This window comes from Phasianus colchicus, chromosome 1 (assembly GCF_987193195.1).
Source record: "Phasianus colchicus chromosome 1, bPhaCol1.hap1.1, whole genome shotgun sequence".
NCBI classification, from domain to species: Eukaryota; Metazoa; Chordata; class Aves; order Galliformes; family Phasianidae; genus Phasianus; species Phasianus colchicus.
In genome coordinates, this window is record NC_143436.1 from 93,112,054 (window position 1) to 93,139,161 (window position 27,108).

Sequence of the window (27,108 nt, forward strand, 5' to 3'; positions counted from 1 at the left end):
AAAAAGTCTTCAGGAAGAGCTGGAGAGGCTGAAATTTTTATATACTTAAGTTAGAAAGACTCCTGGAGACATTGGTGTAGAGGTTTTCACTGGTAAATATTTTTTATTAGAAAATAAATGTTGTCAGAGTAGCTTGTAAGTGCTGGAAAGATGGAATTTAATATCTGAGCTTGTCTGACAATTCAAGTTATCTACCGCAGCTGCCTGTATTATATTCTGATTGCATCCTGTTCAGTTATCAACTTAAGTCATAGACCTGTTTTTATTCCTCTCAATTTAATCCCTGTGTCCGTACAATCAGCAGTGTCCTATCTGCTGCCTTCCCACCTGCTTTTCCTTCATGCACCTCCATGTCAACCACCCGGCTTTGTTCTCCCCACCTCTTACCTTACTGTGCTGGTGGGAGTGTTAACACTGTTGTAGACTTACTCTTTCCTCATCTCTCCTCATTTAATTTGCTCTTTCTCATGTCCACTTCATGTTAATTCATTCCTGCCTTTCCAGGTATATAAGCCATTAAAATGAGGTTGTGTTCTAACTGTTGTATATTTTCCTTATGATTGGTTATCTACTCTTCTCCTTTTCTTGTTGACAGCTTCACTATATGTATAGAGAAAGCGATGAGCTAACTGACAGGCAATCAGAATATAAAATATTGAAAGGCCAAACAGGTAAAACATTCTTTAGTATTTCAGCTCTCTGGACTGTTACATCTCAGATTAGTGATAAGGGAGGTTGAGAATGGAAGGGAGAAAATTAAGGCAGATGCCTGAAAATTCTACAGGTTCCCTCTCTGAAACAAATACTGCAGTCATCTGCAATTTTCTCAGTGGCCCCACCTTTTCCTGTCAGTTTTCCTCTTAGAATCATAGAATCATACAGTTGTAGCACTCTTACAGTTGAAAGGGACCTTTAAAGGTCATCTAGTCCAACTTCCCTGCAGTGAACAGGAACATGCACAGCTAGATCAGGTTGTTCAAGGCTTAATCCAGCCTCACCTTGGAAGGTTCCAGGGGCATTAACCACATCTCTAGGGAACCTGTTCCAGTGCCTCACCACTCTCACTATAAAAGACTTTTTCCTTATCTCCAAACTAAATCTACCATCTTTAAGCTTGAAGCCATTTCCCCTGTTCTATCACCATAGACCTTACTAAAGAGTCTGTCCCCTTCTTTTCTGTAGCTCCCCTTTGGATATACAGAGGCCACTGTTATAGAATCATAGAATCGCTAAGGTTGGAAAAGACCCACAGGATCATCCAGTCCAACCTTCATCCATTGGATAGTCCACCTTCACCCATCAAATATGTATCTTTCCAATTCGGAAATAAGAATGTTGTGAGATAACACGTCCAAGGCCTTACTGAAGTCCATATAGCTGACATCAGTGGTTCTTCACTTGTCCATTGATGCAGTGACACCATCATAAAAGGCCACTAGGTTGGTCAAGCAGGATTTGCCCTTGATGAAGCCATGCTTATTCCTCTACATTATCTCCGTCTCTTCCATGTGCTTTAGCATAGCTTCCAGGAGGATCTGCTCCATGATCTCTCCCATCACAGAGGGGAGACTGATAAGACAGTAGTTCCTGGGATCATCATTTTAGGATTCTCCTTTTCTTATTCTTGACCTTCTGAATTCAGAATGATTCTCAGAACCTTATAATCACTTCATAAAATTTACCTTAAGTTTTCTAGGCATCTGGAACCATAAGGTACAACATTTCCAGCAAGGATTTTATTAAGAAGATTGATGGTATATTTGACTGTTATTCCTATTATTGTTACTTTTCATATTCCTGTTATTATAATTTTATTCTTATTCCTACTACTGTAATTTTTCTTATCACTATATTTCACCACTGACAGTGGTAATACATGGGAACAGGTTGCCTAATGAGGCTATGAATGCCCCCTTTCTGGAGACATTCAAGGCCAGGCTGGATGAGGCTTTGAGCAACTTGATCTAGAGGGAGGTATCCCTGCCTATAGTAGGGGTGTTGGAACTAGATGACCTTCAAGGTCCCTTCCAACCCAAACCATTCTGTGATTCTGTGATTCTCTGATTCTGTGATTCTGTGAGGCTTGACCTAATCCTGCTGATCATATTGTAATCAGACAGCAATTAATGTTAAGAGCACATTTTTAAACCTTTGAGTCTCTTCTCTAATAAACTTTCAAATATTGCTGTTGACATTAATCTCAGTAGGTACGCTATAAGTCAAAATAGTCCTCTAACTGAAAACCATGCGCAATGTTGTAAAGATAAACTTTCCAAGACAGATTCTGAGTATCTAAGGCATAGTTAATTTTCCTGATTTCAGTGTGATTGCTCCTCACCTACAGCAATCTAAGAGAGATGAGACACAAGTTATGATTAGGGGCAATAAGAATTTTGAAATCATGTTATAGAAATAATTGCGAAGAACGAACGTGTTTTTTTGACATTTTGGGGACAATCTCATTGTGAGACAAATGCAGGCAGCATATATCAGAGGTGATTTTCATATGTTAAAACCACTAGGTCTGTATTTTTCTGAGAAAACACAAGGAGTAGTACCCAATTCCATAGTTCACTGTTATTTGACTGTAACAAATTCTCTTTGAATTGATTAATCACATATTGACTATACCTAGTAATTATCTACTGTTTCATTCTAATGTATATTGCAACTTTAAAGTTCAGTTAACCCTGGAGGAAATTAAGTGCTATCGTGGCTTTTCCAAGGGAAAACTAAAGAAGGGATAGAGCATTTTGACATTTCCTTTCATGATGGCCCAGAGCTACAATTAATAAAAGTTCCTGGCTTCCTGAATTATGGCCATTCCTTTAAAATAATGATGCTTCCTCTGTAGGTCACATTGTGTGTATCCTTCAAACTGATGTATCAAGGAAAGTGGAAAAATGTGAACAAATGTTCTCATAAAAGATTCTTTTTTATTATTCGAGCTTTTATTTAAACATTGATAGTGTCTGGATCACAGAACTCTGAGTCTTCCTTCCTTTAATGTGGTACTTACTCAGCTTTGACATTGTGCTTTAGTGCACAGGAGAAAGACCGGTTCTCTGTGGCATAAAGATTGAATCTCCATTAGTAATTCCTCTTGTTAGATAATAGTTCTGAAAAAAGGCAAAGCAGGATAATATGATGTAAGTAGGGAATTTTCATGTTGAATGACAATGGATGTGAGCCAAATCAGTTTTCTCTATTTGTAAACATTTGATAGAAAAACTTGTTGCTGTCTCCTTGGATGTTTTCAGCACACATGCATTTGGAAGTTGTAGATACACAAAAAATATGTTTTCAACTAGCAGAAGCCTTTAAAAACACTTTCCCCAATGTCTGTTTAAGAGGCTTCTCAGTTACTCATTGGATTTAATGAACTGAATACCTCAATTGTCATTCATAAAATTAGCTAGGCACAAGGTAAACTGCAAGAGATTGGTAGTTTCTGGAGATCTGATTATACATATTAAAGGATAGAAAATTATATTTGATTATATTTTTAAAATAAGTATTGATATTATTTTGATTAGAGACACGTTTCTCTTTCCTAGTCTAAAATTACTGGTGTCAAATCTTGTATGACTGAAAGTCATACAAGCCTGAATTTTCACCAGTACTTTACCGGTAAAGTTAATCTTTTAAAGGTTAGTTGAGCACAAGAAGCAAATTTCAGCATTTCAACTTTTATTCCAAAGTCTTCATTACTAAGCTGTTTTCCTTTGAAATGAAGTGGGAGAAATGAGAGAGCAGCATATTCACTTCACATATCAGCAGGGGTTGATAATGTGAAGGTTTATCTATTTGTAAGTTTTAATTGTCATCAGAGAGAATTCTCTTTTTTTGAGCTTATGAAAAGTATACTAATGTCATGATAGTATCCATCTGGATGATGGATTGTTACAACATTCATTAATAAGGTAGTTCTTTTCAGTCACGAGTAATGAAGAACTATCATTTAATCTGATGATATTATACAATCAATGTGTTTCATTACAGCACATGTTGATGGGACAGATTCAGCTATTCGGATGCATTGCAAAAGCAAGAAGTTTTCATTATTTTTTTTAAACTCTGACATTGCAACTCCATTAAATCAGTTTCCCCAGACTTACTCTGTTAGCACCATTGTAACTTCCTGTCAGTCAATTTATTTAGGTATGAAAATATGCCTTGATTATAAAGACAAGTATAAATTTAAGATAGGTAGGATTCAGATACTTGTGCAGTGGTCACTACAGGAAGTATTTGATTCTGAAAAGTGCTTTCATTCATGCACAGACTGAACTGTCATTTATGAACATTCGCTTAGAATCTGAATAGAATCCATTGATAAGAAGGACTTCACAAACAAAAAGAAAAATGCAATTTCTTTGGAAATAGAAAAATTCATAGAGAAATATAGAGAAAAATAAAAATAGAGTAAGCATTTCCAAAGTTCATATTTCTATTTTTAACTTATGCAGGTAGTCTTAGAATATATTGTGCAATAATATTGATATCACTTGTGTGCATCATATTTTTGTTTTAAGTACACATTTTCTCAAGATAGATATCGAGTAATTTATGGAAGAGTTCATATGGATTTTATCAGATTCTGACTACTAGTTGTAAGAGTACATTTAAATAGATCAGTTTAACTTATATTTAAAACTTCAGCCCGTGTACTCAGAACTACTTATCGTGAGTCTTATGCCATCTAAAGATCACAATGTTGCTTTGATACTAATGTGAAGAATCAGAGCATTTCTTCTACTTCTCTTTTTATATGAACTGTGAGTTATACGTAATGGCCAACAGTTTGCTTCCTGCCTGCGTGCAGTAGGAAATACAGCTACGTCAGTGAAACTTTCATTCTACAGATTCTGTACAATTCCTCTTCAGTTGTCAGTAATACAGAACAGGTGTAGTCCTTTACGTTTCCTTTGATGCTGTTCCTGTTGCTGTCTATCTGTAACAGAGCACATTGTTTCTCCTAGCCTACAAAACTATGCTTCCTTACGGTGGAAAATAAGTGCATGACAGTATGGCTGATACATGTCTACATTTTGCCCCAGCATAAAATCAGGCTCTGGTAAAGGTATGCACTAACATCTGGGAGGTTCATGCAAGTCTGTCAGTTTAAAATTCAGTTTATGAACCCAAAATACATGCAAGAGTAAATACATATTACTGGCGTGAATGAGACACAGCATCCCGTATTTCTGTGCACAATGGAATTGAATCATTCTTTTCTGAGAGAGTCCTTTGTCTCCCTGGGAATGGTCATGGCACAAAGACTGGCCTGCCTGGAGTGTTAAAGCTTCCTGTCTACTCCCAAATCCCTCTGTGTGGAAGGCTCTGGCTTTCAAGGTAGGCTACAGATTTTGTCATTGTCATGAGAAGGGAATAGTGATAAAGTCATTCTTGATCCTTGATAACTTCTGTCTCCACCTGTCCAGTTGTAGATCTGTCACAAATTGTAGATAAAATTACTTAATAATGTATTCTTTTCAGCAAGTGATGGAAGCTAAAATTTTCTAAAATGATTGGAAAATATAGTCAGTAGTACTCTGTTATTTCAGTGGGTCAAACTGAAATAGCAAAAATTAACATGAGTATAAATTTTGCTAGGTTGCTCCTTATCCACTACCTAATGTTTCTTTAAGAAGCAAGTCTTGTAAGTATTCTTACTGATCATGTTATGTTGATGGTGCATGTTATCATCTTTTCCAGTAAGGAAAATGTTTTTCTGCTAAACTTAAGCTTTTAATATTGATCAATACATTGAAAGAAGGGTGTGAGCGTGTCCCCCCCACAATAAAATATAGCAGGTATTACTGATATCTCAAGTATATTTTTGCTTCATCTGTATGTGACTGATGCAATATAATAATCCATGTTGTCTTGACTGAGACATCTAGTGGTTAATAAATTCATCCACCTTTCTTGAAAATTGGATAATACCCAGTGTACTATCAGCAATGTCTTACTGTCATTTGGCTAGTTCCAAATACATATGGGGTTCTTGTGTCTTTCATTCTGTAAATCTCATTTTAGAAGAAGGCCACAGCCTCCTTTCAGTTGAAAACAGACAAATCTGTCATTGGCATAAATGACTTCTAGTCAACTGAGTACAATGAATCTCTATACATGACTCTCAGTAGTGAATTTTGTTCTCAGTACTCCATTTTCCACACCTCATTATGAAGTATGATTTAGTACTTACAACATCTGAGTGGATTTTTTATGAACAGTATTGTTGCTCTTATTTTATGTTGCATTCATATCGTTATTTTTTTCTATTTCAGCTTGTCCCACTGAAATAACCTTGCACAACAATGAAAAACTTTAAAATAAACCTAAAATAGACAGAAATAATATTATCTAGACAAATAGCGCGGAATGTGGTTTTTGTTTCTGTCACTAAATTTTGTTATGAAGTAGGAACAAACTGTCTTTGCCAACATTGTGTTATTAGATGGTATTTCAGAGTAATTTCTTTGAGAGATAAAAACATCAGAGTTTGAAAATACGTGCCTTTCTTTGGAAAGTTCAAGCATCCACTCTTTGGAGAATCATCTTATATATGAATCTAGGCCAGGATGGTTGATTTCTTTGTGTAAAATGATGTGAAGTTTCCAACTATTAATCTTTCTGTCTCTAGTTTGAGTAACTTCCTCTTCGAGTACGTGTTTCTGAAACTTTTTTTTCTCAAATACACCAAGGTGACAAGGTTTGCTTTCTCATATTTCACTTGCTATAACAAATCATTTACCCTTTCCCATGTGGCAATAATATTTATATGATAGCGTACCTCTATACATTGTTTTTTGGGCCATATGAGGAATGGCATAAGAGGCTACAGAAAGGAAAGAAGGGAAAGTGAAGGGCTTGGAGATGGAAGCTCCCAGAGCATACTGCAGATGTCCCTGTCTGGTGGCGAGGGAGCAGCAAGCCTAACAGCTCTTGGAGGTGACCAAAATATCTTTCAACACCCCAAACGGATGGTCAGAGGCATTTGCCCCTCAAGAAGATTGCTGTTAGGCACAGCCTGCCCACACAGAGAGAGTAGGGCAGAACTGTGCAGTTGGGTTCCATGTATTCCTCTTTGGTCTCATCTAGCAATTTTATTCTTACTCTGAGTAAAGTTTACATGGCTTGAACTGGAAGGTTTCTCATTGGGAAGTTTACAGCTGTAGGGGTACTGTTCTGCAGGGCTCTCCCCACTTGGTCCAGCCACACACATCCTGCAGGTATTCCTGGCATGGAGTAATGTAGAATCATGCTTACAAATCAGGGGTACTAAGAACCACTTAACACATCATGGTTTTTTCTTTCACATACATCTTTGTACTGATCTCATTTTAGTATTTGATAAATCCATTGTAACAAATATCGTACTGTTTAAAATATTGTTTGGTATTGAATGCATTTTGGAGTCTCTTTCAAATTTAAACCTAGGTTTATTTTGAGACTTAGCATCCATCCTTTTTAAGAGAAAGCGTTCTTTCTGCTACTGTAATTAAGAAGTGAAGGATGCAATAAATTTACCAAACATTAGAAGAAAAGAAGAAAAAAAAAGAACTCGGATTTGGTGATAGGGCATTTGATCACTTCCAAGTGTGGTTTTCCCGAAACCTGTGCAAAAATCTTCTGTCTTACATTGATTTTGAGCTGGTTACTAGTTTTTTTAAACAACTTGATCTCTTAGGGTAGAAATTCACCCACATTACTCAGTAGCTTTGTTACTAAGTGAATTAATGTCTTGTGTTCTCCAAGATAGCATACCCTGGCCAAGTTACGTTTTGAGATATATTACAGTTCTAAACTTGAAAGTTGTTGGAAATTGTACACATAACAAGGTAGTGGAATGGAAATCCCTTATCTTAGCAGATTTTCTGTTAGAATAAAATAGTTTTTTCTAAAATTTCTCAGAAAATGAAAGCTTAAAATCCACTAACTCACTCAAATTGAATTTATATTATTTCAATTAATTGAAGAAATCTGATGCTGAAACCAGTTGTTAAGTTTCTTTTTATGTAATTGCCATTCATAAAATTACTTACACAGCGCCCTAATGTTTCAGTTTAAATACACATTTTTTGAGATTTCAAAATTTGTTAATAGACTGTGGAACAAATCAACACTTCCTTTTACTCTAGTTTCTCAAATTATTTCCACTGTTTTAATTGAGTATTAAATACAGTTATTTTAAATATTAGTCATTTTTGCATACCTTCCTTCTCCTTAACAGAATCACTAAGTCATTTTTGTGTGTTTGATTGATTTTTAATTTGATCTTCTTATCCATCTCCTTGTATGTGTTCTGGAGGAATACTGATTTACCTCTTGCCCTATGCTTGAGGCTTGTGGCTTTGTTATGCTGTGACTCCAGCTGACCAGTGATTACTGTTTGTTTTATACAGAAAATACACTTATGTTCAGAACAGGTTAGAAGTTCAACAATCTAATTGAAAACTATTCTTTCCTTGCTGTCTCTTCTGTGAACAAGGTTGTTTCCTTCTAAATAGGCTGGAAGCATCCTTTGAATAATACATACATACTCTAATAATACTGCATGTTATAATAAATTTATATGGTGCCCTATGGGTACTACAGTTGGGTTATTGAGCACATGCCAAGGACAGTTCTGTTCATGTTATCAATTTGTGGATGACTCCTACTGTAATACAGTAAAGCTAGCCTTAAGGCAGCATAGAAAATATTACAGCTTACAGATTTATCGAGTGACTTTAACTAATGACAGGAAATAGACTCTCTTTTAAGACATTTCCTCATTTAAATGAGTCACCAAGAATGTGTCTAGCACTTCCTTTTTGTGCAGCCATCAGTGTGGTTGATTTCCGTATTACAGCAGCTGGTCTGCAGTGGCAATTCCCTGACCCTGTGAGAATCAGGATTTCTCAACAAATACCCAAAATCAACTGGTAGGAAATTAGCTGGAGAATTTCAAAGTGTCTCTCCTAACAGAATGTAAAAGCGAATTTCATGTACAGCTACATTATTGCTACCTGGAAAGAAATAAAGTTCAACATCAGTGATTCAGCTGAGCCATACTAAAAGTTTACAGACTTTAAAGAAAAGGTTAATTTTTATTTTCTTTTACCCACAGGTCTACCCACGGATAGCGCCGGCATTTTGGCACTACCTGCGGGTAGAAGTGAGTAGCGAGTATTTGAATACTCCCACATCTTTACTTTATAGCTTACTAGTGCTTACTGACCTCCTAGCTTGTCTATTGTGCAAAAATAGTTAGCTGCCATTCTAGCTGTCATTTTCTGTGAATGTAGTCTTGTACTAATTCCATATTATTTTGACTACAGTGTAATTACTAACCTAAGTCACAGAGATGTGATGTGTCTATATGCAAGACTGAGAGCAGAAAAATTGATATCTAAATCAAGGCCATATCATACATTGTGACTATAGTACAAAATCAAAGTACTGAAATCCATACCTGCACCTTCTTTTATAAACACATTTTACATTCATGAAAAGAATTTGGAGCTTCAGTTTTGCTGTATCATTTTTGTTAAGTTTGTACAACTCAACTTGATATCATTTCTCCCCTCTTTTGTCCCCCAGGAGCATGAACAGCTCAGCTATTCCTCCACAAGGTCCAAGGCTCCAAGTGTTATCATCACAGGTCTCAAGCCAGCCACCAAGTATATATTTCATATCAGAGTCAGGACGGCAGCAGGATACAGCGGCTATAGCCAGAAGTTTGAATTTGAAACTGGAGATGAAAGTAAGTTTTACTGAAAGGAAAAAAATCAAGTACAATAGAAGTAGCATTCAGTCAGAATGTACAGTACAGTCAGAGATTGAGAGTTTAAATGGCTGAATCCATTCCATATATTTATCACAGAGTAACCACTGCTGTATTACAAGAAGTAAGCCTTAGCCTCACACTTCTAGATTTATTTTTCTCAAGTAACAAATAGAAATTTCAGTCCACCACTGCAACTGAAGAAATGTTTGTTTCTGCAAGATCCTCTGATTTGCCATAGATCCATTCTTCATTTAAAGAAGGCCTTCCTTTTAACCTCTGGAATTATCCTGTGTGAGGTTTCCATATTACTTAAGTCCAGCAGCTTCATGCAGGTTCTTAGAACATATTGATGGACTTGTTTCTCTATAGCTTTTAATGCTCTTAGAATATAATAAAAAATAACAAATTTATATGTATTTCAACCTATAACTTTACTAAATTTGCCAGTGAGAAGCAAAAATCCCACATTCTTGAAGAATATGAAAAAAGGCTCTTACTTTGGACAATTTTATATGTTACATATTGCCTTGCACCTTCAAAGAAACCATGAAGAAGATATTTACAAGCATTTGAGATAAAATGAGTGTAGTAGATACAGCACTAAAACACTCATTAATGAAATTGCTTTAATTAACCAATTATGTACACTGTGTTTTTCGTTAGAGTTTTGGAATTCAAGTTACTTAAGCTAAAGTACAGACTCAATACTATACTAGTATTTTCAAGAGGACCCACGAGTTTGTGTTCCATTTTCATTGCTTCTTACCTTTGATCTCAAAAATGTTTTACGGACAGTTTTCCAAGTACTTAATGCCAAATTGGACTTTTAAATTTTTTCTAAGTTAAGCCAATTGGATTGATAAGGAATTAAGCACTTGGGTGCTTTCAGGAATTCTAGTACTACCTGTTTGCATCTTGTGATGCAAAAAATACTAGCCTTTAGGCACAATGGGTTATAACTGTTATGAGAAGTAAATGGTATTTAAACCTCTATGAGCCTATGTTGTATGTGGACAAATGGGACTTACTCATCTAAATTAGGAAGACTATTGCCTGATTTCTGTCATGATCACTATTGATAAAAACATCTCAAGACTGTGAAAGTCCATACATGCTTACCAAACCCCTCATCTTTTTATCATTATCCTTAATGCAACTGACTTGGCGGGCTGTATGGTGAGCTAGGCTGTATGGTGAGCTACAGTAGTGTGCTAATCCAATTTATTTATTTATTAATTTTTAACAAGAACAAGTAACTAAAGCAGTAACCTACAAAAAGTTGAGTTAGTTGAGTTAGTTAACTTGATAAAGTACTGTAGACTTGGATCCAGCTAAGCCAGTGTTATCACTGTAGATGTTACTGTATTCTTTATTCACCCTTCCAAGTATCAAATGTCTGAAGAAGCTCAAATCCCTATAGACTTTCCATAATGCCAAAAGTCGAGGGACTGCGTGTATTGAAGCACCTTTAGGTCTAAAATCATGAGAGAAAAGACAAAAAGGACTAAAGATGGTGCTGTGAAAAGCCTAAAAGATAACTTAGAAGCTTGAGTTTTTCTCCAAGTTCACTGGATGCAGAGAATGACTGGTTGGGACACATGGTTCTGTCCTCCATTTTGAGACAGAACAATAGGTCATAGATTAAAGTGGTTTAAACGATGCTATTACGAGTTTCTCTCAGAAAAAGTATCGTTTTCTCTCTCTGGGAAATACTGTTGCCACACCAATATTAATATGAGCTATTTGGTGTAAAAAAAAGAAATGGTTAATTACTTCACATCATGTTTTTTTCAAATTTTGATCTCATTTTGAAGAAACATTGGATTTTACAATATAAGATGATATCATAAATGATGATTGATTTTAGATGTCTGTCTTCCTATTGTGTGGGAGCACAAGTTTTCTATAGAAAAAGGTCTGTATTGTAAAAAATATATTTCAGATTTCAACACTTAAATGTTAAATGCCTTCATGACTTCTAAGTATTCACTGTGAATCTTAATAGTAAAACATATACATTATATATTTTCTGTTTACCAACATTTATTGCTTAGGCTTATTCCTGACTAAAAGTATTTAATTTGTTACAAAATGTAATTCTTGTGTGATTGAAAGGAAATATGAACAGAGGAAATGTAGGCTTTGTTTATGATCAACAGAGATGGGGGGTAGAAGGAAATTCTTTAGCTCAGTTTGAAATGGTGCTAGATGAATTCCTCTGTTTAATTGAAAGGTTGTTCAAAGGCCTGTTACAACCGTAAGTATTACTTTAAATTTAAAAGGAAAAAAATAAGAAGTGTACATGGTGGTAAATATTACTTATTTCAAATGGAAGCAGTGCTCAATGACCAGTCAAATTATACCCTTATACTCTCCAAATATCTTACTTCTTCAGAGCAGTGTATTGGAAGTAGGCCTATTCTAAGCTTTAATGCACTATCAGATTATTGTGGTTATTCGTTTGAACTCCTTTCATAACATTAACAAAACCTCTGTAACTGAAGTTTTTCCAGTCAGCTTATGAAAGCATATTGAAATGTAACATCTCCCATAAACAGTCTGGACTTACAGTCTTTCAGCAATGGGCAGCTCAGCGTATTTAGAGGCAGAAGGTTCTATCATTTAGCCCTTACACTTTAAAATTTGTCGTGTATTTATGACCCGATTTTGTTTTTTTTAGCTTGGATTTCATAACCCTCTTCTGACAAATCAAAAAAATCTAATACTATAAAAACATGTATTTTTCATCTAAATGTGAATAGGCCATTTTTGAGGATACTCTCATCTTTCCCATAAGTAAAATAAATGCTCTGTCCCTCTAGAAGTCATTTTACATAAATATGACATAGAGTCATTGTAGCTCTCCAAAATTTTACCATCCTTTCTGAACTATGGCATCAGAATTGAACCTGATATTGAACTGAGCAGGAGAAGAAAACCTGTTTATGATGCAATAAACAATCACAACACTACTTACCTCCTATTAGTTTAGTTTTACTTATAGATCCAAGCGCTTGCTGTTCAAATAGAGGATTGCATTACACAACTGATTGACAAAACAACATTTCTGTGGATACTCTTGTATTCCAAGATACTGACCTACTTTTAAATGTAGTGATTGAGAAGGGTTGTGCTTAGACTTATACTGAATGGTCAGTTGAGTGTACATAAATGATAAGTCACATTTGCTGGCATGCACCAATCTTACAGAGCAATCCAAATCAAGCTATGTAGTAATCTTTTATCATTTACTACTCTGACAATGTGTATCATTCAGCAACAGCTGAAGTTTTTCTAACTTTTTAATATATATTGTTCTTTATTATTCTCTAAGTAATAAAAACTCTAAATAATATTAGACCAGGACAGACTCTTACAGCTCCCTCAAACCCTACCTATTGGAAACAAGCCACTTTGTGAAAATTCCACACTTAGAATTTTTTTTTATGTAGGCTTTCAATTAGCCAGATTTTAAGTTAATGTGAGCTATGCTGATTTCATAGGAAGTTAACATTTTCATTAAAAGACTAGGAAGAATAGAGTCTTTAAAAAGTATTTGTTTTCAAAATGAATTTTATCCACCAACAATCTCGTAAAAATTTCAATAAATACTTCAGGTTTTGATGTTTTACATGTTAGAATATTAGCATATAGAAGAAAAATTTAGGGACCGATTCTAGGAGAACAACTAAAGGTATTCCATTTATCTTGTTTGAAAATTGATATATCTTGTTAATGAATGGTAGTACAGTGAGCAATTTTTTAAAGTAATGCAACAAATGTTGAGTATTCAGTTGTCAGATTTGTCTATCAATGCCTTGGGCAGAACAGTGCCATCATGCCTTCTCCAGGTTACTGGTTGAAACACTATCTATGCTGCTTCAGCTCTGTAGGATAAAATAAGATACTTCATTACTAGGAACACCAAGGAATTTTGGTACAATTATTAAATGTAGTGCATGAAACAGAAAGATCAACTGCGTAGGAGCCATGAAAAAGCAGTCATGCAATGGTGGTCAGTTTTTTAGGAAGCCCTCAAACCTTCTGACCAACAAACTGAGGCAATCATCACTTGGAGAGCATGATAATGGAGAAAGAACTCTCCCTGATGCAGAGACAGATAAAAGAGTAGCATTTGTAATTCCTGAAGGGAAATGTAATTATCTAGAAAAGTCAGAAAAATTGTCTTTTCAAGGAAGTAGGGATGGTGGAATGGATGCTGTGAGAGATTTCCTTTCACTATTATAACTAAGAGGCTGTTGCTGGGAAATTTCCATGTAGCACATTTGTAAAGCGTAGTAACTACAGCTTTTGAATATGTTCCTCAATGCCATTTTTAGCAGTCACCCTGTTTCAGCAAGGTGGGCTTTTCTTGTTTGGTTGGTTTTAGATGTAACGTTCAAAGCTTTCTTTTTTCTGTTTTTTTTCCTTTTCTGAAGGAATGTTTCTTACAGTATCAACTCAGAGGCCTTGGTGCCTACGGGAATCTATCTGTAAGAGATTGAACAATTTACTGCTGGTAGGCAGTGCAGTGTTTCCATGCTGTGACTGTCTTTTGCAGGATTTGTTCTGAATCCAAGCGTAGTTTCCATACCCAACTTCCCATCATCAGGAAAGAAATTTGTATCTGACAGAAAACTTGGCTCATCTTAGAAAGGGTTTAAGGGGCAGAGTTGCATGGGTGCAGTACAGGCTACTGCTTCAGCTGTACAGAGTGTGCCAAAAGTAACCACACTGTGATTTTAAAAAAATCAATGTAGACTTTTATATGACAAAACTACATTAGATTAATAATTCTAAAAACAAAACGAAAAACAGAAATTATAATAGAGTAACTCGATATAAGGACTGTAAGAAATTAATTGGTCTGAAAAACTCTGTTCTTGTGGAAAAAGTAACTTTAATTTCCTTGATATAGATGCAGATGGTGATTTTCTTGTACTACCAGATTTGTTAATCCTCATGTTCTTCCTTCTATTCCCACATCTACAACAATCATCTGTAATTTTTCAGCCTCAAATCAGACTATTTTGGATTTTGTGATTGAGACTTTGAGATCCATTTTTCCAGAACTCCAGAGGAGAGTCTTGAATCATTAATTCTGACAGAAGTCTCTCCAGTATTGTTTCAAGCACTTGCCTTGATTCATGCCATGTTAGAGAATCTGTCTCTAGGATTTTTAGAAATGCATTAAGTTGCCAGTGCAAAATTGAGATATTTCTTTTTGTCAGAACACTTAATGTTTTCACAATAGTAATTCCAATTCCTGAATGAAACCAAAAAACAAATGAGACTGCACTTATCTCCTATTTAAAAACTGCCTTGCATGACATCCCCATGTCTGCTTAGTCCTGATGTTGGTTCAATAGTAGTCAGCACTGGATACCTCAGGGTGTCTCATTTTAATCTTGAAATGTTTCCTTACTGTGTTTTATATTTTCAGCCATTTGGTCTTCTAATATGAGCTTACCCTGTCTGGTTCCCAGAAGTTCCAGAGTCTTTACTTTTTGTCTTAATTTCCTAAACAAGAGCAATTCCTTGCTCAGATCTTAAGTTTTTATCACAGGCTTTCCATTCGCCTACTGGTCAGGAAGTTAATGTTATTGGCAACACTTTGAAAAGAAGCTTTTCAAGTCAATTTATGCAAAGAATTAATACAAACTTATACTAGTAATAGTATTTCATTTCACTTTTAAAAGCCCTTTTTAAGATTGCCGTTCCATTGCCTGCTCCTTTTCCCACATCCCCTCTGAGACTGGAGGCCATCAGCTCACAGGAACTGCAGCACTTCTGGAAAGGTAAAGGTAACCCTTATTAGACCTTTTATTTTTCTTTCCTATTGTTCTTTAGCTCTGTTGTTTACAGTGCCTTGTAAATCCATCTGACAGTCCGTTACTGTCTATTAGAGCTCCAGTTCTCACCATCCATACTTATCTATCTCACAGCTACTCACTATCTATCTAAGCTGTCTTTCTGTCACTACTTTATCTTTCACACTGCTGGAAGGTCTGCTGCCTGATAGATGTCAAACTGAAATAACTAAAGCATGTAGCTGAGAGACAGAAGAGAACTATCATTAGGGCTTCCAGACCTTTTAATATACAACCTTCTAAAAGATTTTGGAAAAAGAACTTGAAGATGATCTCTTTCTTTTATTGTCTTGTGCTGTGAATAAAATTTATGCACCATTTCTCACAGTCTTCCAAGAGAAGAGGAAGTGAAGAGGCATCAAACATTTCTCTTCATCCCAGAGAGAAGGGGAACTTCAGGTCCTCCTCTACACATTTGGGTGAAGAACCCAGTGAGAAGTTGTAACTGAGACAGAGCTTGAATTTAAAGAATAACTGCAGGATCAGAACTGATCTAAAAATGAATTTTCTTATTTAGCAAGGAAACTGGACACATTATTGAACAAGGAATCTGAAGTGATGCAGTTAGGAACTTTAAGTGTCATTTTAAGCAAATGACCTACTTCTGAGTAAATCATGAAGAGTAATGTGAGTAAAGTTTGTATGGATAATACAGTTTGGTGTAGAAGTATGTATGATGTGTTGTAGTTTTACAATCAGTGCACCACCTTTTGTCACTGGTACCTATACTATGCTGAAAAGTTCGGACACGCAAACCTTACACTGTATTATCTAGTCATCTGCTGGGTAACTCATAAATCCACCCTTATCTTTGCCTCATGCCACTCATTTTTAAAATTATATGTTTTTGTCAAAATGAATGTGTTGAGCAGATGGCAGAAGGAATGAAACAAAATGCTATACATAACAGCCAATCAGATAGGTACTAAGTTCCCTCATGAGACATCTCATGCAGATGCCTGGGAGACAAATCCACCTTTTGCATCTTGGAACACTGGCAAGGGAACCATAGCAAACATTAACCTTTTTCTTTCCAATGCTGCTGTGAACAGCTGGAAGTGTACAAAACCAACCTCCCAATTTACACTGCAGCAGGAATGTCACTGCAGACAGGTGTAATGTCATAAATGCGAACAGGAATGGGAAAATAAGGAAAGAGGCAGTCAGTTGGCAGTCATTTTCCCATTGGATCTGCTGGTGGTTTACACATTCCTGTTCCACAAGAGCTTTCTCAACTCCTTGCCTGTTCATGACAACTGTCAAGTGGAGTATGTCCCCGTAGACCATACAGCCATGTTCATCCCTGTGATCACGGAACTCTGAATCCCTGTGCACAGTCAGCAGGTGCTGATTGAGATAATGCACTACAAAGTGTAAAGAAAGTAGAAACTGATTTTAAGTTATACTAACATTGGTCCTGATGTCTAATGAATAATATCCTGGGAAGATGTCTGTGTGATCCCATGATTAAATGCGGCACTATGACATGTGCACACAAAAAGATAAAATAAGTTGCAGAAACTTGCTTGAGTTTGCAGTCATCATTGTTTTTTAAACCTAGTTTTTCTGTCTTGCATAAACAAGAATACTCTTGAGGAGAAATACGGGGACATATATAAATATGCTCAGATGATGGAGAGAAAAAATTACATAAAAAAGCAGGAAATGACAAAAAAAAAAAAGAGTAAAGAATAGGCACAACAAAAACAATACCTGCTGAAGCCTTTATTATTTACAACTCAAACATTTCCTTAATTAGAAAAGAAACTGAAAAATGATAAAGAACAGAAAGATCAAGAGACATGCAGAATTTCATTTTGGACAGCAAAAATTGTTCAAAAATTGTCATTATTGAGTTTCTAATATTAACATATTCTCCTTGCCTGGAGAGTGTTTTGTAGAACCTGTGTGCTAGGATGCTGTATGCACATACATGTGCCTTTGTAGTTATCTATGTGTTACTCACTGCACTGTGCCTTCATTGATTTCTTCAAGGAAAAATAAGCATGTCTATCATTTTGCCCTACCTGCTTCTCTGACAATTTTTAACAAATCCACATTTTCCAATTATACTTATCTGTCAGTTGACATTTTTATCTGACAAATTAAGGTCATAAAGAAGTATCAGGCTTGAAAGGCCCTTTATATTCGTGTGGACTCTGGCGTCTCTACCAACACAGTGAAATACATATGCTAGAAACAGAACAAACATTTTTAAGAGTATACAGTCTCAGCTTAAAGGTATATCAGTTAGACACAAAAAGAATGAGGTCGGTGGGGAACTTGACTGTGATTCCTGATAGAAAATGTGTATATTATGAAACTGATAGCTTGTAGTCAGCTTTAAAACTCCAAGCAGCTTCATCCAGCGGGAACAATTCAGGACAACAGCATTTTTCATTTTAGTTTCTAGCACAGGGCCTTTTTAGACAATAGGATCAGTTCCTACATTTCCACCTAGAACTCGAATTATCTTGAAGCAAGACCCTGAGTTTTTTTTTTATTTTAATAAATGCTGTTGAAGAAAATCACAGCTAATTTATCTGAAAGCATCCCTTGCTAAAGTCACTATTTTTGCACTCCTTTTCCTATTTAAAACAAACAAACAAACAAACAAAAAATAAATTGCTTGTAGTTTGTTCTCTCACTTCCATTATAGAAATGGAAACTGGGCAAGATGTTGTCATTGAAAACCTCCCTCACCCATTACAACTTCAAACTGACCCTGTCCATCTTTACAACATTTAGCATAACCCTTGCTAGTCTGAAATCATTTTCGGTGTTTGAGTTGGACAGCCTATTATATTTGCATTTTTATTTCTGTGGCACCATATTATATGTTGAATTTTTTCAACTAAACCTGACACTGTGAAGCATAAGATAATGCAGAGCCATTCCTGTGGTATCACTAGATTCTGTTTTGGAGATTAGCTATTTAGTGAGTATTTGATAAAGGGTTTTGATATATAATTTATTGGAAGATGTGTGCATTTAACTTGTCTAAGGAGAGTTTATGACCACAGATACTGAATGCCTTATAATTTACTGCCTCTGCATATCTCCATTAAATTATATGGGCAGAAATCTAATGTCAGAAATTTAACAAGTTGGTTTTGCTGAAAATTGGACATAAATTACTATTGCCTTTATTTGTTTCACTTTTATTACAAAGCCAGTTTACACTGCTAATTTCTAAACCTCTCACAAATATTATTTAGAAGACAAATGTTTTTCTTGAAAACAGCTTTTTATGAGGCTTTAGGCAGTGATGTGTGCATTGTATTGGGCTTCATCAACTGGAAAGTGAGAAAACACAGCCTGCTGAGCTTTCTTTTTGCAGCAGCCTAGGAGCTGTAATCATCTGATGGCCAAAGAAAACTGAAGATTTTGTTGGCAAGTTTATAAAGTCTAAGTTGCTTTCTTAATAAATCTAAAATTTATTTTCTTTTCTACATTTACTGCTGTTCTTGGAGGTAACTGTGATTCTGTGATCCTGTGAAATATATATTCTTCTTCTAGAACAATACTGTGTCTCTTATAGAAAAAAGAAAATAAGAATTTGGTAAATGTCATATGATGAAAAAATAGGAGTGTAACTGTGTTTACTTTAAGATTAAAAACTCTGAAGTCACAAATCAAAAGATATGGTTCACTTATTGAGTAGTACTTGCACAATGAGGACCAGCCTGACTATGAACAGGTACTTCATCAACATAAATATTTAATATTATAAAGAAAATATAATAGCTTAAGCCTCTACAGACAATTTCAAGTGATCTTTTTTACCTGCTAAATGTTCTACAAAAAATAACAGAGAAAAACCTGAAGCATAAAAGAATAATTTTTTTCTATTGCAGTGATGCCAATCCTCAAAGCATATTAAAGATAGAACTATAAATCTATAATATTAAATCTAAATACTAGAAACACAGAAGAGTGTGTCAGGCTACATGTTACATGTGCTTTTTCTGCTTAGGATTCTCCTGAATCCAGCTCTATATTTCTTACGTATGTAACACTGCTGCTGACTTCATTTTGGATAGTTAGATGCACAGATATTTTTTAATAACATGCAAGATTAAGCTAAGAAAGCAATACATTTGTTCTATTTTTATGTCCAAAATCCAGTCATACTCAGATCTTAGTACATTGCAAGTTCCTGATGGTGCTGGCTCCTCATTTTAGAAACCTTTAAAAGTATTCCCCATTTCTTCGTAGCTGGTACACAGCTGAAGGTATTTCACTTCACGGATAAAAACTACTACAGAGTATTTGCAACTTTTGGTTAGTTAAATGTTGTCACCCATTCTTCATGAATCCCAGGTGCTGGAACTTTAATCTCTTTCTTTGTGCCTCTCTTTCAGCTTCTGATATGGCTGCAGAGCAGGGACAGATTCTCGTGATTGCCACTGCTGCTGTTGGTGGATTCACTCTCCTGGTCATCCTCACTTTGTTCTTCCTGATCACTGGGAGGTAATTAAAGCTACACTGTTCTCATTTGCTCAGGGTCTGTGTTATCCAAGCCTAAGAATTTATAAAGAATAGCTAAGCAATTTAGCCACATCTTCAGTGTTTTGTTTTTTATTTTTATTTTTTTAATAAGTTTCTGACCATCTTTCCTGCTGATATGGGCAGGAGGAGACCAAAATTTAAAATACAATGCAACTGATATCAAATCTCTGACATTAGAAGACAAAGAAAAGAACACAAGACACAATATTTATTATAAAATCTCTTAACTGTAAATTGAAAAGCTTTGGAGAATGTAACCTTAGGATTTCTGATGTCTTGGGGCTGGCAGTATAGTTTGGTAAAGACACTGGGTGGACAATTTTTGGGTTTTTTTGCTATATTATAGGCAAAAATATCTTACTGATCTGTGTATGATATATACACTTGTGCATTTATTTAGAGAGAACATAAGAATTATGAAATGAAATTAAACTGAGGAAAACCTTACTCTAGAATATTGGGATGATTTAGCATCCTGTTTTGTTGTTTAACATTTTATTGAAGGTACTCTTGTAAATCTACCTTACAGCAGCGCTGTGACAAGTGAATTCAATGACCTGGACAATGATTTTTTTTTATAATGTCAGTGATTTTTATACTTACAAGTCCATTTCCTTCCTTTTAGCACAGTGCTAATTGTCTACCTTTCCTCAATTGGTATGTTAGTCAGGATCAAATAAAGACATTGTGCTAATTGGTTTAGAAAGCATTCTGTTTTGAGTGACTGGATGCTGTGCTCAACTGCACACAGAAAGTTCAATGAAATGCACAAATTCTTAATGGACTTGCTAAAAATGCAGGTAGTGATCAGAATCCCAGTACTTGCTGGAGCTCAAGTTTACACATGACACAGAGCATCTGGTTTTTTGTATGTGTGTGTGTGACTTTAGGATTTTGTTTCTTTCTACCAGGAAACAAAAAGGATAAGACAGTATGTCCACACCTCCTCTGTAAGACATTAGTGGCACCGCTGTGCTGCCTTGGGTCAAAAAAGCCTTAAAAATTCCTAGAAGTATGGGGCCAAGCAGAGGGAGTTGGGCTCATATCTCCTGCAGTACATTCTGTAAGAGGAACTGTGGGGCCTTTGGGCCACTCTTTTTGCCTCTCTTTTCTTCATATGCGTAAAACTGGTGGAAGAGCCTCCATGTGAGGAGGGTTCTCGATGGAGTTTCCCTCATATTCAGCTTTGGGACAGATAAATCTGGGGTTTGGATGGGGTTTTGCACCATTCTTGGGCCTGTCTAGAGTCTGTCCTTTGGAGGAAAGATGTTAAAGTTACTTCTATGAATGTGCTAATAGTCATTACAGATTGGATAGATATTAATAGACAGTGCTGTGCATTCAGATTTGTAAATATTTTTCAGTTTTTTGTATACCATTACCTCTGATTAGGAAAGAAAGTGATGTACCAGTGCAGGCATTATGTGAGTAATAATAAATCTGGTTAAGTCTAACATTTATTTAACTGAAGTGGCTCACATTGGAACACACTGTAATCTCAACCTTGGAAGCTTATAAAATATTTGTACAATTACAAGAAACATTGACAAACATTAGTCTATTTCAGACAGAAGAGTTATTCAAAGACAGACTTTCAGAGAGAATTCTCTGCAGTTACTGAGCGCAACTCCTAAAAGCTAAGCCAAACTTTTCCCTGATAAAATACTCAGTAAACTCAGGAATGAAAAAAAACTGGAAATGAGTTTCTTTCTAGGTTTATTCTTCATGTTTGCTAGTGTTAAAGATATCAGAGATTCTCTTAGCTTTCTAACATCTTACCCAATTGAACCATTTCAATTATGTAAGATGTGAATTCATTTTGAAGTACTTCTTAAATAAAATAAGAATGTACTGCACAGAAGACAGAGCAAGAAAATTTTGAATAAATACTATTTGCTGTAGGACTGGAGACAAATTTCAGCACGAAGAGTGGGATTGGTATCCTACAGATGTGCTCTTTGCTGTTTAGAATTAGCAGTTTGATGAGCTATCAAGTCACAAGGCTGCTGATGAGTCTATTCATAGTGGAGAGGCTGGGTTAAATGAGCACCTGCCTCCGCACTGCACTGAGTGATTATCCACCAAGAGCAAGCAGGAGACATGGCTCTCTGCTGCAGGTAGAAAAATGAAAGCAATAGTGACTTGAAGGTACAAGGCTGGCAGTGAGACTGGGGTCTTGGCTAAATTCAGGAAAACACAGTAGTAAAGTGTGATTTATCATTACACAAATTATTCCTTTCAAGTGATTTTCTAGCTAACAGTAGTAGGAAATGGGGAGCTGGAACTGGAAGTGTCCACTGCTGGTTCTCACTGGCATTTGCAGTCAAATTCTAGGGCTTTGAATACTAGGGAGAATTTTAAGGGTTTAGAGAGTTATTCCTTTAAATGTTCCTCTTGGCAGACATTCCAAGTGTAACACTTTGTGTTCAGTGTTGTTCTTGGTAATTGGAAAGTAGTGGTCCCAGCAACTGGTGTACAATGTAGAGATTTCCACAGAAACTGAAAATACTGTGGTTAGTGTTTCCATACATTAGTGTACGTACAACTTATTGCCAGGTATGATAGCTTAAGAAGTTTCTGCTCTTCAAGGGTTCATCTCTACAGCAGTGAATGCATTTGTGAGTGATCCTAGTCCTTTTTAGTAGTTTGAATGAACCATTGACATGTGGTGAATGTGTTCACTTATTTCTCATATCTATGGTTTCTATTTCACTAGAAATATTATCTGTAATTGTAGTTTGTTTTATAAGTTTAATTATGAACACAGAAAAGCTAGACTGTGCCTGACAGGCTGAACAGAGCTACACAGAAGAAAAAATACCGGTCCTAATGGATACAAAAAAATTATTTTCTCATGAACCCTGTTGAACTCAAAGAACCTATCTTAGGAAGAAATTGCAAGCTTTATGACCCACTGAGAATAAAAGGTATTAGGATAAGATTTGGTCTGTGTGAATCAATGCATGCAAACAAGGGCGCAGAAAAATAATGTAAGTATCAACAGTCTTTCAAGCATGGGAATAAAGTATTGCACCAAACTTTGGTAGTCGTGTACACTACTAATCATTCACCTGTGATTTATTTTCACTGATATCCAATCTGCCTGTAGGTCTTCAGGTTTGTTTCTCTCCTTAGTGTCAATACTAAATTTCTGTGGATGCAGAATGCAAAGACTTTGGCTTTCATAAAAATGCAGAGAAAACTTAATGTACATTTATTTTATGCATTATATTCATTTTAATTAAAACCTCACTTGCTTTTCTTAAAAGATGCCAGTGGTACATAAAGGCCAAAATGAAATCTGAAGAGAAAAGAAGGGCTCATTTGCAAAATGGAAATTGTAAGTAGTTTAACACTGTGTTACATAAAATATGTATTATATTTTAAATGAAAAGCATTCATGGTTTTCTCTATGTCTTTTGCCCTTGATATTTTAATCTGGCCATTTGCATAGTTCCTTATTGTCTGCACTATCAAGACTGTTCTTATTTGTATGTTCTCTAGAACAATTCACACTGAATTCACAAAAGGATTCTTTTGTGTTCTATTAATCATATTTGTCAATTTTCCTGGTGAATTTTTGTGAATTCATCACTGGACTGTTGATCATCTGCCTCAAAATTCCACTCCTAGTGACCATGTTGCTTATTTGTATCCAGTTCTCTGTTAGTGTCTTTTGGGATCTACACTTCCAGCCACACAACAAATAAGCCTTCCTTCTCTCTCTTTCTTACTGATCAGCACTGTGAAAGAAAAATTCTCATGGGCAGAGTGTTAATTTATTTAGCTTAGTTTAGCTACTTAGTTTAAATTACTAGTCTCATTGTTTTATGTTGGAGTTAATTTAAAAAAAAAAAAAAAGTTTTATTTATTGTTAACTTGTAGAAAGGGCATTATAGTTTGATTAATTTTTTATTCCTTTTAAAATCATCTCTAGAACTGTCATGATCAAGACAAAAGCTACGTCACAACAAATAAAATCTTTTTTGTGTGTGACTCCATATTGAGAAGGGGCACATTATACTAAAAAAGATACTTCTTAGATTTGTTTGTCATTTGTTTCCAAATCTGATCAGAAAGAGCAGCAAACAAAAACTTTCCTGCTGCAGAGTTTCATATATGCCTCTGGAGGCCATGACTGAATTTGAGAAAAGCCTCACTCAGTGTCTTTCATGCCAGGACAAATGATGACCTTATTTCATACTGACACAAAGTTTCATCTTATGAGGCCTCTCATTCCTTTGCATTTATCAAAGCATCAGACTTGAGGGAGCATTTCCCAGATCACGTGCTCCATAGGATAAAGGATAAAGAGGAGCTACTGTGAGTTATTCCAGTAGCTAAAACTGTGTAGCCAACAATATTCATTCCTTTACAATGGGGCAATTAGTGCCTCCACCAGAAGTGCCATTTTCATGCTAGTAGCAATTCTTGCCTGACTGTGGGCTATTTATTGATTTGGTATCCAGCATCTTAACCTGAAACAGTTTAGGTGGCTGCAGAGTTTCTACCTGGATCAGTATAAATATGACCTCTCCTAAATGGCTGAAGCTTTTTAAAAGAAATTCTACTGTAAAACTTACACTGGTTAAAATTGACTGTTCTTATTACCAGCTTAGTCATATCCATGCTTCGTTTCCTCTGCTGCGCACAGAGGAGAACCATCTTCTGTTTATCCATCCTATCTCCCTTGGGAAATCTTTATGACTTAGAGGAAGATTTCAGGAACCATGCCCTTTGAAGGGAGTTAGGAAAGGGTCCATGATCCAGTTGATAACATGAAATTCCATGATGTCTGGTGTGCTTCACATTTGAATATAGCATGTGTCCTCTCATCAGCATTGGTTCAAATGAGTACTGCAGGTGATTTGATGAAGTCCATCCACATTTGTATGCCCTGAACTAGGTGTCATCTAATGCATTTAGGCACATCAGATAATGAAGTACTTTGGACTCATCCACTAAGTGATAAGAGGAAAAAGTACTTAATTCTTTTTGAAGAGGTTCTCTGGACCCAGCTGCAATACCCTGTGAAGTTGATGCACCATCTACATCAATGTCTGTTAATGAATTGAAAGTTTTCCAGAATTTAATCACCACATGGCAGGAGCCTAAAAAAAATCCCATCCAGATAGTCCAAAAGAAACAACATAAGTTCTTGGACATGCTACACGCAAGAGCACAAGGGATATTAGACATGCCAGAAAATGATGGCTTGCTGGAACCTGCCAAAGCAATCTGGCACTAACCTACTGTTGCTGCAGCCATCTCCTAGGAAGCAGACAGAAATTATTAAAGCTTTGTTAATGGACCTGGGTATTTTTGTTCTCATCTTGCACCTGGCTCGTTGGTTGTGCAAACTGATCAGCATAGAACAAAGCAGCACAGTCCTCCAGGACCCACTCTGAGAGGAGAAAATCTCAAAGACTGGACCTGTTTGGCAAAAGGAACATATATCAGTCCACCAGTAAAAGACAGAAGTAAATTAGCAAGCTGTGGTTTTCCAAGTAAATGACCGATAGTCTAAATTGTCCAAGGAGTAACAAACAGGAATTTAAACTGCTTGGCAATAATCACTGTCAGTCCTGAGGATCTGCTTTTCCTCATATCTTTGAGCCTTCACTTGGTGTCTCTGTAGACACCCTTCTAAGTGAGCAGCTCTCTGCATTTTCTAAGGTTATAGTTTCCCAATTTATCAACCGTACTTGAAAAATCCCTTCAGGATGTGAGTTAAGTGCAAAGACAACAAAGAGTTTCTTCAGACTAAAATAGTGAATGGCAATTGGAAAGGGAATACTTACGGTTGGGGAAAAAAAAAACAAAAAAAACCACAACACTTCGTCTTACCTAAAACAGTAACTTAGATAGGGCTATTATTTATTTTTTTTTTTCTCAGGAGGTGCTTGTGTTCAGTTGCAACGAAGACAAAACTGCACCAGAATTTGACATTATCTTACAAGTTGAAATCCAGAAAAAGAGTTTTCTAAAGGCCTTTGACTTTTTGTTCCTGTGGCATCTGTGTAATCAGCAAACATGATACTAACCGGCAAGCAATGATATATGGCATTCAGAGCATTCAGAGAACCTATTACCTATATTTTCTCCGGGTTTTACTCTAACACTGGTTATCTGATACCATTGCAAGCTAAAGAAGGCTGATAGAACAATGCATTGCAACAATCCTGAAAACAGTTCCATGCTTTCACTCACCTAGAATATACTAGGGCATTACAACGAAGTCCAGCAGAACATTAGTGACATTTTCAGGCAATAATTTTGAATGTTTTTGATTGTGTCAGATTGGCAGAAGTTACCTCGGAAGGTAAACTATAATGGCTTACAGGAATCACTTGGGGAAAAAAAAAAGAAAAAAAAAGCACTAAAAGGAGAAATAAGAATAAAAAGAAATATGTGAGTCTATGCTCAGTCTTTGAAGACCTGATATTTCCAGACTTCCAGCAAATGGGAATAACTCTTGTAGTATTTCCAGACTTTCAGCAAATGGGAATAACTCCTGTGTATTCTACAGTTTATGTGAAATCAGTAGCTGGTTTTGGAGTCGTCCTTTGTTAGGTTCTGACAATTTTAGAATTATATATATATATAAATTTTTAAAAAAAAGAAAAAGTAAAACACATATTGTTATAGTACGTGAGTATCAAAGAATTGTTGACTCTTAGCATTCTCTCTGTTTTGCAGTACGTTTCCCAGGAATCAAAACATATATTGATCCAGACACATATGAAGACCCATCTCTTGCTGTCCATGAATTTGCAAAGGAGATAGATCCTTCAAGAATTCGTATTGAGAGAGTTATTGGGGCAGGTAAAAGCATATACACTCAAAAGCTATGCATGAAAGGACTGTTTTTCTGAAGTTACCATGATAATGCAAGTAGTCAAGTGCAGTACAAATGTGGGCATACTTCATTGATAGACCAGTTTATTC

The 27,108-nt window shown here is 35.9% G+C and overlaps 1 protein-coding gene across 8 annotated transcripts in view; it reads left to right on the plus strand.

The window, feature by feature from the left end:
- Positions 1 to 27,108, plus strand: part of EPHA6 (EPH receptor A6) — a 515,780-nt gene that overhangs the window by 347,493 nt on the left and 141,179 nt on the right. For 4 of the 8 annotated variants that reach the window (XM_090152397.1, XM_090152418.1, XM_090152428.1 and 1 more), the window contains 6 exons: positions 9,119 to 9,166; positions 9,592 to 9,754; positions 15,478 to 15,576; positions 20,013 to 20,121; positions 23,430 to 23,500; positions 26,860 to 26,985. In XM_090152397.1, coding sequence (XP_090008523.1) covers positions 9,119 to 9,166; positions 9,592 to 9,754; positions 15,478 to 15,576; positions 20,013 to 20,121; positions 23,430 to 23,500; positions 26,860 to 26,985 — 616 coding nt within the window. The remainder of the gene's footprint in view (positions 1 to 9,118; positions 9,167 to 9,591; positions 9,755 to 15,477; positions 15,577 to 20,012; positions 20,122 to 23,429; positions 23,501 to 26,859; positions 26,986 to 27,108) is intronic. The other 4 variants (XM_090152405.1, XM_090152435.1, XM_090152412.1 and 1 more) reach the window with 3 other exon arrangements.